Raw genomic sequence first — 13,300 nt, 5'->3', positions numbered from 1 at the left:
ACACCTTATTACAGGAGCCGTGTCAAAATCCAATGTATTAAGAGGAATTGAAGAAGAGGAAATGGCCTGTCTGGATGGTGCACAGCACAGATCCCATCAGAAAGCCATCACAGGACAAAACGTAGAGGCTGCAACGCATGCATTGGTCATGGACATGGCAAATTGGAGATGCTAGCTGAAGGGTTCTCATTTCTTCTTTGTCAAGAAAAATCTGAAGGAGAAGAACATACTGTACATTACTCACCTTCCGTTGTTTTGCAGAATCCAATTTTATGAGCCAATATGAAGCCACTTTGGGTTTATGATACTTCCAGTTTTCCATGATCTGTATTTGGGAGGAAAAACAAAATCAAGTACACTCTGTCATTCCACCCACAAACAATCCCCAAAAGTATATTCTGAGATCAACACTATTTTTTTAGTTGAAAACTCAGTATTATCATGGAGTAATGAAGGTCTATCCCTCTATTTGTAATATTAAGAATCCCCAATCTCTATTGCTTCACAAAGCAGTAACACAGCACAAACTTCTTTTCAGCAACTGGAAAATATCACAAATCACAGGACGATGTGGTAAAAGAGTCAGTGAAAAAGATTTTTTCTGGAGCTAGGAGGGATTTTAGAAAAATCACCTGGTCTCTAAGGTCCAGAGAGGTCAGGCCATTTGCCTAACATCACATGGGCTGTTGTCAAAGGCAGTCAGAAGAAGGACTCACCACCTTTTAAAATCAAAATGCTGACTTTGCAGTCAAGGAAGACTTGAATTCAGATCTGACCTCTGGGGCTCCTGTTAACTTGCTAGCCATGGAAAGTCACTTAACCTGTCAAACTCACTTTCTTCATCTGAAAAACTGGAATGATAATAACCACCTACTTCATAGAAGTGCTGAAAAGATCAAGACAATCTACATAAAACCCTTTGCAAACTCAAAGTAGTATATAAATATCAGCTATAAGCTATTCAGTAATGAGACAGATTGTCTTAGAAATTGCATTATGCTTTCCCAATGCAAACAGGGAGGCATTTTGTAAATAACTAACTAGGTATGAATGTTTCCCAGTGTCCACTAAGGACAAAAATATCATTACATTTGATTTCTGAACACACGGTCCAGAACTAAAACACCTACATGGAAATAAAAGTCAAGTAGATAAAGATGAGTACATGTGGACACAGACATGTAGACACCAATATACAAGCACATAATTCTGTGGCACAATAATGTTACTATGGTTTATGGCACATATATTACAGTCGGATTTACCCACAAACCAAAACTGTATCCCTTCATTTTTTTCAAGTTATCACTCTTCCAAAAAAACAGTTTTCCTAGACAAGGAAAGCAGATTTGCCTAAGAAATACATGCAATTAATTATCTACATATAGAATCCTTGCTTTCACTTACAAAAGATATTTCCATATTTAGGTAACAATAAGAGCTCATAAACAGATTCATTTTCACTGTTTTAAATTTAGCATTACAATTTAAAGTTCATCTAATAAATCAAGTACAATTTTAGATATGATAGAAATTGTTGTTGTTCACTAATTTTGGTCATATGTGACTCTGTGATCCCGTTTGGGGTTTTCTTGGAATGGCTTGCCATTTTCTTCTCTAGGTCATTTTACAGAGGAAGAAACTGAGCCAACAGGATTAAGTGACTTAGTTAATAAGTATATGAGGTTGGATCTGAATTTAGGTCTTCCTGACTTTCAGGTGTGGTGCTCTATCCACCTAGCTGTCCTGATAAAGATTAGGATCTTAATTATTACAATTTTTCATAAATACTTTTTAATAACTTAATGATAAAGATTAGGCTCTTAATGAATAAAACATTAGAGATTAAGTTCATCTGTTCCTAAAATGTCAGCATCTATTATGAAAAATTAAGCCCAGAAGCTTTTCTTTCCCCCCTTTTCAAAAAAACAAGATAGTTCAAGGGAAGAGGCTGGAATTAATGATACAAACTGCAAAAACCAAAACCAAATCCACAACACACTGCTGCAGTTGTTAGGTTAATATGGACCACTGGGTGGTGCCCTTACTCCACAAAAGAACATCTTTCCAAGGCAAATAGGAAAAATATTTTTTACCAGTAAACAACTTAAGTAAGTTAATAAAAGTACAGGCTTGAAAAGAACACTTTGGTACCTTATTTACACAGTAAGTGGTACTACTCTGATGAGGGAAAATGATTTCTCACTAAAACCTTCTGGCTCCCCTCTCCCTTCTGGCTTTATTATTAGCAGGCAGCGAGTTGGCTTTCAAAGGGAGCAGGAGCCCTGCTGATGGACTCAATGTTCTAGAAAGGGCAAGAAAAAAAGCATCCCGAGGGCTAGTTTTCCTCCAGGTGTTCTGTGTCATTTAAAAACCTGCTACCTGGCAGCACAGCTATTTTTACAACAAGATAAACACCTCGAAGTTAAGTAAGTCCTTCCTGCTTTACTTGATTAAACCTGGTTCTTTCTTTATATTGCTAACACTCACTCCCTGAATCATGGGATAGAATTTCTTCTCATCTTTTCCCATGAATCCTCCACAGGACTTAATGCTCTTAATATCATGAGGATGGCTAGATCCTCTTCGGCTGTCCCATCTATGGTCTCTTGCTCAGGTTCCATGCCTGGTGCCCTCTCCTTCCAACCATAGGACTTGAGATCTCCTGAAATTCAAGTGCCTTTTCTTTGTTGACTGCCTGCCTTTCTATATCTGGTTTGTATACGGCTATTTTCCTGGTATGTGCCCCATGAGGCTGTGAGCTTTATCTTTTGCCTTCTTATCCCCAAGGCTTAGCATCTTGCCAGGCAGAGAGTAGGGGCTTAATAAGTGTTTACTGACTGATCATTATCCTTTGGATTACTTATAGTTTTATTCTTCAGAGATCAACGTGTCCCTCGGCTTACAGTCCGAGGTATAGATCACCCAAGATACTACTGGCATTTAAGGGCATCAAGTATTTGCAAAAGCGGGTACTTGGGGTGAGTGAAAAAACACGAGTGTTTCTCTGATTCTGTTTCTAACCACAGGCACTTGATTTACAATAAATTCTTCAAACTCACTCTTCAGTTTCATTAGGCAAGCTTTAAAGATGGTTCCTTTTACAACATTAAGTGTAAAGAAAATGCTTGGAATTCAGAATTCACATAAAACTCTTTGTTCAATGTGTTCAAAGTGCCTTAATAACTTTCCCCAAAAGACGAGTGCAATCACTAAAGGGACAGAGAGGCATTAGAATCAACAGAAATCAATGTGGGTATTTACAGAAGGGGAATTTTCAGTTCTTAGTCAACAATCACTACATTAGTTACACATTAAGGGTTGTTTTTTTTTTCCCCTTGACCCTTACTACTCTCTTTCCCAGCCCCAAACACCCCCTTTGTTCCTGCCCATAAAAATTCTGAATTTTTTTCTTTTTCAGTTTGTTTCTTTACATGGATTTTTAAGTCTATTAAAAAAACACACCTTATTCTGTCTTCAAAATAGTCACCCAGTAAGGTTTAGTGAAAAAAAAAAATTTCAAGTTAGAGATGGTGGGCTTGAATCCTGCCACTGCCACTTACTTTCTTGGGACTTTGGACAACTTATCAACTAACCTCTTTGGGCCTCATGTATAAAGTGAAAGGCTAGGCTAAGTTTGACCTCAATAGGACATCCCCTTCCGATTTCATTATCTTTACTGGTACAATATTCACTCCCGTTTGGCTTTTAAAGTCCTTTAAAACCCGATCCTGCACTATTCTGAACAATTCCACCCTTTTCCCTCCCCTGTACGGCATGTTCCAAAATACAACCATCAGAACTTCTTGAGTGATGCATCTTTGGGACCTTAGGAGTCTCTGTCCCTTCCCTTTCTTTCTTTTTAAAAACTCAATACCTTCTGTCTTAGGACTGATACAAAGTATAGATTCCAAAGCAGAAGAGCAGCAAGGGCTAGGCTAAGTGACTTGCCCAGGGTCACACAACTACAAAGCATCTGATGCAGATTTGAACCCAGAACCTCTCATCCCCAGCCTGGCTCTCTTAGCTACTGAGCTGCCTAGCTATTTCTCCTTTGTCTACTTTTAAGATCCAGCTCAAAAATACTTTATTTGACCCCACCAGATCCTGAAGTTCTCCCTACTAAAAATCCTATCTTCTGTTAATTTCTTATGTGTACAATACATGCTTATAGATGCATGTGATGTTCAGACTGGAAGCTTGCTGAGAACAGAATTTAATTTTTCTTTCTATCTTTTTATCCCCAGCACAGACATAGTGATTGGCACAGGGCATTAGCTTAATAAAATGCCTGTTGATAACCTGATTGAAAAGTCAAGGAAATCTTCATGGCATACTTATTGAGATTATTTCACCAAGTCCCAATTTATATTTTCTTTCATAAACACAATGCAGGAGAAAATTTTACTAGTTAGCAATTCTTTGTGAATAGAACTTAAAGAAAATAGTGTTCCTTATACTTTAAGACTCTGGAACACAGAACCAAAGCCCACAGGGTAACAGCTGCTTCTGGTTGCTGTGTCTGTGAACCGGAACCCCACTGTAGCAGGTGGGGGGCATTAGTAACCCTAAGAACAATGATAAAGGGAATGAGGCTAAGGATGCTTCTGCTATTTCACAGACTTACATCTTCTATGATGCGTTCTGATTCTTCATCTGTTTTCCCAGGGAACCTGATCTTCATGTCTCGGAGGATTAACAAGGTCTGCCTTGTAAATTCTTCCTCTTGTTCTTTCGTTCTCAGGTGCTGAAAAGGATCAGCCTTAAATTCAAAGAAAGACAGATATTTGGAAATTGTATTTTGCTTTGATGGGAAAGATGTTTCTGGGCAAAAAAGATTTACTTTTAATGAAAAAAACCTACAGCAAGTAAATAAAAAAGGAAGAGAAATTATTTACCCTGGTGGGGGAAAAATGGAATTTAGCAGTAATAGCCTATAAACATCACATTCTCAGGTGATGTACTATACTGTCTGTACTCAAGGCAAGCCTGACATTAAAAAGGATGTTAGAGTGAATTCCCTACACCAAGGAAGTGAAACTTTTCTGAACTTACTCACCAGAAGGAAAAAATAAAAAGCTTTCAGATATTTTTACCTCACCAACTTCATTCTGTACGTGAGCTTCAGGCATGTATTTCTTCTTGGATTGAAAAAAGATTATTCATTGATAACTGGCCAAATTCAATTACTGCTATATCTTGGCTCTTCCTTCAATAAAAATGCCTTTCTTTTGAGAAAAAACCCAAACCGACAGATCCCACTTCTAGAAGAGGATAATCCCAGGGAGGCAAAGGTACACCATGCTTATTGCAGGGTATTTGGAAAAACTCAAAGGAAAATGTATGCCTGTGAGCAAAATAAATTCTGTGAAACTTTTCCACAATAATTCAGAGACCAAGCAGTGGATCAGAATAAATGCTGTTTCAATATACAAGGGTGCACAACAAAAACAAATCAGTTTATATGTCGTATTATTTCTCTAAGGAGCTTAGTAACAGGTGATAAATCTTTCAAGACTTAAATAATTAATTCCATCTTGTAATATCTGTATGCAAGAGATGGATTGTGTTTTCCCAATCTTATGAGAGACAGAGAAATTATTAAAATTAAAACATTAAACTCAAGTAATTTTCAATACAATAAGATTACTGCATGAGCATCAATTGAAAAGCACAACACACACCAAAGAAGGGCCTGACTACAATGTAAGCCTCAGGCTCTCTGACTCAAGACTATTTTAGAAGGTTCTTTCAGCTCTTCCAGTAACTAAGGCTACTTGGGTGAAGTCCAAGACTGAGCAGCATCAGACCCAATTCTGAGCTGTCATGGGTTATGTTATATGGAGGCTCCATTCTATTACTAGAGTATCTCAGGATCAGCACTGCCTCCAATTGATCCTTTTTACTGCACAAATTCAGATTATAGAATTATGTTTCTTATGATATTAAAAAGGATAAAGTCGTTAGTTACCACTGGAGTTTCATGATGCTCTATGTTATTATTAGGTTGTGGTAAACTCCTTGAGGAAGTGGAGGCACGGTTGAGAGACTGAGACCTGGCCCCAGAAGCTGGACGTGAGAATGAGAGCATTTGTCTGGCAGAAAGAGGGCGGTGGTCAGTCATGGACGGATTTGCTGAGACGGATCGAGGACAGCTGAGAGAACGTCTGATGGAACCTGGGGAGAAGGACATGCTTAGAACTCTGCAGCCCACCAGAAATATCCAAGGGAAGTTTCTCTTAGACAAACTAGAAGGCAGAAAACTAGGGATGGCCAAAGAGCCAATGGTAGAGATGACATGAACGACCAATGTGATGGCATGCCTCATACTGAACTGTGTTAATTGAAGTCTCATTCTGAAATGAAAGGCCTCCTGAGAAGCAAAGTTAGGTCAGATGTTGGGAAAAACTTAACAAACAAGGTAAAGCCAAAGTGGATGGTGGAATAGACTGCCTTGGAAAGGAGTAGATTTCACATCCAAAGTCTTCAAGGGAAGACTGTAATTGGTGCTTGGGTGAACTGTAGTGTCAATTCCATTCTAGCTTTGGGTGGACTTGATGGCTTCTGATGCCCCTTTCAACTTTAATAATCTATAATAACATTTCAATGGCAAAGAAGAAGACCTAAGGTGGGGAGGGGCAAGGGAAGAGGCATAACAATGGCTGCTCTACAACTGAGAGACCCTCCATTCATATGTGACACCAGCTATTGCCAACAAGACTTCATTCAAGACAAATTGCCTGGAGGCTTCCATCTAATACATCACTAAATATCCACGACCTACAAGGTACTGCTAGGCACTGGGAAAATAAAGGGGAAAAAAATCCTGGCTCTCAATCACCTTACATTCTCCCGGTTACCCTGTGGATGTATCCTACAAGGTCAATTGTTTTTCTTTAGATAAATTCATTGGGCACAGCACCTCAGCATTTGCCTGTGCCAGAGGAAGTGGGAGTGGGGAGAGGAAATAGACATGCCTTATGTAGATGCACACATATTTGTACTAAGTAGATATAGAAATATTTGGTCAAATCATCTCACCAGAGGTGGAATATGTACATGCAAATTGAAAAATAAGGAAAAACTACTTAAATAGTTCTTTTATATGATGCTCTTATATCAATGCACAGTATATTCCCACAGGGGTAGAGAGGATGTAAATATAGTTGGTCTAAACTCCTTCAACTGGGCTACATTAGGCATATACAGTTACCTATAAATCAGGTGGCTTCTTATCAGCCATTTGCATTCATTCTTGAGAGAAAGTAAAGAGCATGTTTACAGTATTTTTCAGGTTAGATAGATTAAAGATAACGCACCAAATAAGGAGCCATCCATCACTCTATTTTCCAAGGAACATAAAAAGAAAATATGATTAGCAGAAGAGACAATCATATATTTGGAAAGTCTTCAAAAAAGAAAAATTATACTGAGATGTGAAAAACAATACCCATATTATATTTTAATATACTTATTTGTCTGACTACAGCTTAGAAGCTCCTTGGTCTGAGAACAAATTCTGAGATAACATCACATTATCTCTGAGATTGTTCCTGAACCAGTAAATTTTGCCCTGATCTTCCTTCATCCACATTCTCCCCCCATCAGTCAATGTTATATCTGGGGCAGAGGAAGGAGAGATTGATTAGTTATGGGAAGAGGAGCCTTAGCTCCCAAAACATAACAGAAGAAACAGCATGAAGCAAACTTCCTGGAAAAGACAACTCATATAGGGACATATTCAAAGTATCCAGGATCACTCTAAGAATCAAAGGATTAAAATGACCTCCAAACCACAAGTAATTACTGAATGAAAAAATTGCTTAAGTGGAACGCACACAACCCTTGCTCATACGCTCACCCAACCTCATAAACAAAGTTAGCTTTAACCAGAGAAAGAAGAGGAAATAATTCACGTAGTCTGGGACTAATCTGAAGGCCAACAAAAAAGATCTCTCACCATGATATTCCCCCCACTTATCCTGCCATGATGCTTAATATCCTCACATTACTCAACCCTTTGGATTAATGAAAATATTATCTTAAAGAAGCACTACATCTAAGTGCAACTGGCCATGCAGATAGATTCTGGAGGTTCAAATGAGCAAGCCCTGAAACAGGGTAGACAACTTTTGATATGAGAGAAGAGATCAGAAATAAATCCTAAACATGGGAAAACTATCCAAGGGAAGTCACAGGCAGCAAGGTTGCAAAGCAAGCAATGAAGGGGCTCTAAAAGGAAGAAAGGGTTATAAAACAGAGGATTCAGGAACTCCAAATTGCCTACCATCTTTCAATTCTTGAGGGCTAGCATTCATTATGGATACACAGATCAACACATCTAGAATCAATGGGAGAATGTATATTGGCACGTGAGAGAAGGTAGATGAGTGATGCGGTAGAGGGAAGAAGAGGTGCTGATGGGATCAGAGAGAATGCATGGGTGGTGGTGAGTGTGATGAGTAGTAGTAGCAAAGCAACTGCCAGAAATGAGCATCAGTCAGACATGATCAAAAACGGTCTCAAACAGTGGGGCTTATCAGCATCAATGACTCACTCATAAGAGTTAGACTTTTAAACCTAAAAAACTCATCACCTGAGGAAGAAACCTTAGAGAGCCCCCAACTTCACTGACAAAGAAGGAAGCCAAGTGCATGCACATCTCCTTCCATCTGCCAATGTTCTTTGCTGGGACAGGGAGAAGAGAGGCTTTCTTTAAAAGTGCCAACTCATTGGCTCTTTCTCAAGTTAAAATCAATTAACTTACTAGGAGGATATTTCCACTTGCAGGTTTCAAAATCATAGGTGACTTTCTTATCGACAAGTGAACCTGCGAATTCTTCTCGGTCCATTTCATCAGACTCGTAGGACTCATCACTGCTTTCATAACTGCTCTCACTACTATAGTTCTTTTGTTTTTTCACTTGTGCACTTTCAGGCATGGAATGTAGAGGCTAAAATAAAAGAAAATAATAGTGTTAACCGATTAAAAGTTAGAACAAATGCTTTGTGACATGACAAGCTAGCCATCTAAATTTTCCATTTTCTTTGAAAATGATAGTAGTTTGGGATGTCCAAGGGCCAAAAATCATCTGGCAAAAAAAAAAAGTCTAGTAACTTTACTCCAAAATGTGTTCTTAGAGCTGTGGAACTGATTGTGAAGAACTAGAAGTGGTAGATCTTCAGAAATCATTCTGGTCTAATTACCTCATTTTATAGATGCAAGCAACTGAGGGCCAGCAAAGAGAATAAAATTTGCATGATCAAAGTTAATAAATATCTAAGTAGGTTTTGAACTCTAAACCTCTGACTGCCAAGTCAGCAGTTGTTCCAACAGTTCATACTGCTTTCACATTTTCCCTCCTTCTCACACCTGATAGCCCTGCTGAAGTGGTTATTTTTAATCACTTTGTGTTTGAGATTTTAGATGAAATGGAATCTACAAATAATAACCAAAGCCTTGGTGAGAAGAGCCAAGGCAAAGGAAAAGCCTAAAAGATTAAAAGTAGAAGTCTGAAGCACAGGACCAGCTCTGCTCAGCATGATACACAAAGAATTCTCAATTATAGGCTCCAAGAAATGCATTCCTGTTACATTATTAATTAGAAATAGTTAAGCAATAACACACACACACACGCACACATATATAAACACATCCACATACATACACACATGCATCCTTGAATTTAAGAAAGAATCAGCTGAGAAAACTGCGCAGAAAACTGCAGTCTCAGGCTTTGGTCTCAAATATAATTTTCTCAGTTTTATATCTAAAAGGCAGACCAAAATCAAGATCCCTCTCTCTCAGAATATGTATGTCAAGCAAGTATCCCTGATATGCTTTATTATTATTTTTAAAAAGCTAAACCTACAACTTCAGAAATTATTATCCAATCTTTCATGGGTCTCTTGTCAGATGATGCCTAATTCCAAGACAGTTGCTCTTACCATAATGAAGCAATCCTATTTCCCTTTCCTTATGCTACAGAATAAATGAAGCATATAATGTGTGAGTTAACATGCTGTGGGGTTTTGGTCATTCTTTTTGCAAGGAGGAATTGCGTTGAAGGATATATTAGTACAAACTCCAAATGCCATGCTCTCATGCCATATTAGGTCTTTGTTGAGGGCCACCTGCTTCCAATCCTCCAACAAGGCTCATTTCCCAAAGTTCCAGGTTAAGGAAGAGAGGAATGAGGTTTGGGAAAAACCTCACTTCAGAAAAACATGCCCAGCCTACCATAAGTTGCATTTGCAACTTGAATATTTCCAGGATTGTTTACTAGACACCTACCACATGTCTCCTGTTACCAATGGGAATGATTACTACAGCTATATATACTAACAGTCGTCATTCTATATTAAGTGAAAAGTAAGACTCGATAACATAATCTAGAAAAAATTACTGGGTATTATGAGGGTCTGCTGAAATAAGGATTGTGCACTGTGCCTAATTAGGATATGGATGCCATCTAAAGAAAGCACTTGGAAACAAGCTAATCTGAAGGCTGGTCTTTCTGCAGTTTTATCAAAAAGGATAAAGGAAAAGGAAATTGTCCTAATACGTTGAGATATCAAATTCTTTTTATAAGAAATGTTTAAATTTTACTAAGCACCAACAATATAAAACTTTTCTCTTTAAAAAAACAACAACAAATCAATTCAGATGAATTCACCATTCCTTGGAGATGTACTATGCTTTCCTATACCTCAGTGTTCTTTCTACTCTCTATAACTTTTTACCACCTCTACTCGACATCCAACATCTTTCCAAGGTTAACTCAAAGATGGTTCCTTAATGAAGCCTTCTCTGGTGCCTTCCCCACCTGCAGGGAGGTCTCCTTCAGCCTCTCATACTTTAGTTGTAACATTTATCACATAATCCTTTGAATTATTTCGGTGTATGTGTCTTACCTCCCTTAGTAGATTGTAAGCTTCTTGGGGACAAAAGTCATTTCTTATCTAGTCTTGCCATCTTCCGTGTATTAGAATTAAAATGGATTTGAGGTTAATATTGGGGTTTGGTGGTTAATGAAAGAGTGAAGATCATATTAGAATTAAAATAGATTTGGGGTTAAAACCCCAAATTTAACCCCAAATCTATTTAGAGTGAACCTATACTAGAAGATTCATAAAAATGAATTTATTTAGAGTAAACCCCAAATTTGACCCCAAATCTATTTAGAGTAAACCTATACTAGAAGATTTATAAAAATGAATCTATTTAGAGTAAACCCCAAATTTAACCCCAAATCTATTTTAATTCTAATACTTGGCACCTAGTATGTGTCTTATACATAGTAGGCATTCCAAGAGACTCTGAAAGAATACCAACATTTGTCAAGCATTTTGACACTATAAAGAAATATAAGTAGGAAAGGAAACTTTACTGAGAAGTCATTTTTTGACAGCATTCTTCCAGAAAACTAGAGACTTTAGACAGGCTTACTAATGAAACTAAACTTCACTTGGTCTTTGGAATATGATACCAATGTCAAGGTTCTCTATGGAGTTAAATGGCACACTTAATAAATAAAGGTAAAATGATGGTTAAGCCTTGATCACATTTGCATAATCTGTCCCAATGAACCAACCATATATTCAAGTGAGACAATAGTCAATACATTGCTCAAACTGTAATGATTGAGTAATGAATCCCAATGGCGCAAACTACATACAGTGTAACAAATAAATGCACCAGACTACACACATACACATCATTTTCTATCTGGCTATTGGATATTTTTCAGTTTTCTTAACACAAAGAAATTGATCAAATACTCTCTCCTAGTAAAAGCTCTATTTAACCTTGAATTGATAAAATTAGTTCAAGTACCTAAGGAGATCATTTCCCTTTTCAAAGCACTACAGAAACAGTTCAATGGTGTATATGGCAGTCACTCTCAAAAGGAAAGATGCTTTGTGACTCTCTTCCTCTCAAGGCCTATGGGTAATGATACAGATAAGGAGCACCAAACTACTTTGAAAATATACTTTAAGTGTAAACTTCTGAAATACCAATTTCAATCACTTGAAATGCTATCTTCCATTAACAAAAATAATTGTCCCATTTTAATTTAACAAGTGCATTAAGTTAGTAAAGGAACAATTAGTTAACATTTAGAAAAGGAATGGTGATCACGAAGAACCAACACGGCTTCATCAAGAGCAAGTCATTACAGATGAACCTCATTTTCTTTTCTGGCAGGGTTCCTAGACTGGTAGATCAAAGGATTGCTATAGATTTAGTTAACTAAATTTTAGCAAAGCAGTTAAGTCACTCATGGAGGTGTTATAGAAAAAAGTGAGAGAGAAAAGTGGGCAAGAAGATGACTGCGTTATATAGAAGTAGTTTCAGAACTGGTAAATGACTGAACCCCAAAAGCTATCTCTGATAGACATGTCAGCATGGGAGGAACCTACAGTTGAGTTCTTTGGGCTTTGTGTTTGACCTTATATTATTTAAGATTTTTTATTAGCAAGGGCTTGAATAAAGACCTAAATGATATCGTTTACAAATGTGAGGATGACACAAAGCTGTAATAGGAAATCATATGACAGAGTCAGGAATCAAAGTAAAATAATCCTAATCATTTAGTTGTAAATAAAATTCACCATTATACGAAAATTGGTATTGCTACGCTCTGGACGTTCTTAGTATATGCCAACTTGAAGAGAAAGAGCTGCCCAGAATAATTAATGTGGTCTTACCCTGAACCAAAGAAAGAAATGATCTCATGTTATATTCTACCCTGGTTACAAAAATGCCAGAGAACTGGGTTTAATCTTGTGTATAGCATTTTACAAATGATATTGATCAGTTGGAAAATTTCCAGTCAAGTAATCAGAATGGTTTGAGAATTAGAAATCATGCCATGTGAGGATCAATTAAAAGTAAAAAGTATATTTAACCAGGAAGAGAGGAGACTTAGGCATGAAGGGAGTTGAGGGGCAGGAAAGTTGCCTTCAAGTATTTGAAAAACTGTCATGTGACAGAGGGAAGCTGGAAGTTCAAAACAGGAACCATATAGAAATTTCAGAGAGACCTTTTCAGGATGTAAGAAAAAGCTTCCCATGAGTTAGAGCTGTGGAATAGGATGTTTCATTTGGCAGCAGATTTCCTCTCACCAGATATCTTTGAGAGAAAAAATATATGTATAAATTGTTCTCCTGGTTCTGATCACTTCACTTGGCATCAATATCAAAAAGCCTTTCCAGAGAAAACACAATAATATTGTGTAGAAACACAATAATATTTCATTTTATTTTCCACAATAATGTTCATCTATTCCCCAGCTGA

At 37.5% G+C, this 13,300-nt stretch overlaps 1 protein-coding gene across 10 annotated transcripts in view; it reads right to left on the bottom strand.

Moving 5' to 3' along the window:
• Positions 1-13,300, bottom strand: part of TTLL7 (tubulin tyrosine ligase like 7) — a 228,900-nt gene that overhangs the window by 76,060 nt on the left and 139,540 nt on the right. For all 10 annotated transcript variants that reach the window (XM_056815426.1, XM_056815425.1, XM_056815428.1 and 7 more), the window contains exons 15-18: positions 8,768-8,954; positions 5,972-6,177; positions 4,628-4,762; positions 245-325 (exon numbers count right to left, since the gene is read on the bottom strand). In XM_056815426.1, coding sequence (XP_056671404.1) covers positions 245-325; positions 4,628-4,762; positions 5,972-6,177; positions 8,768-8,954 — 609 coding nt within the window. The remainder of the gene's footprint in view (positions 1-244; positions 326-4,627; positions 4,763-5,971; positions 6,178-8,767; positions 8,955-13,300) is intronic.

This window comes from Monodelphis domestica, chromosome 2 (assembly GCF_027887165.1).
Source record: "Monodelphis domestica isolate mMonDom1 chromosome 2, mMonDom1.pri, whole genome shotgun sequence".
NCBI lineage: Eukaryota > Metazoa > Chordata > Mammalia > Didelphimorphia > Didelphidae > Monodelphis > Monodelphis domestica.
The sequence above is the reverse complement of the archived record's forward strand: the minus strand, read 5'-3'. Positions and strand labels throughout refer to the sequence as shown.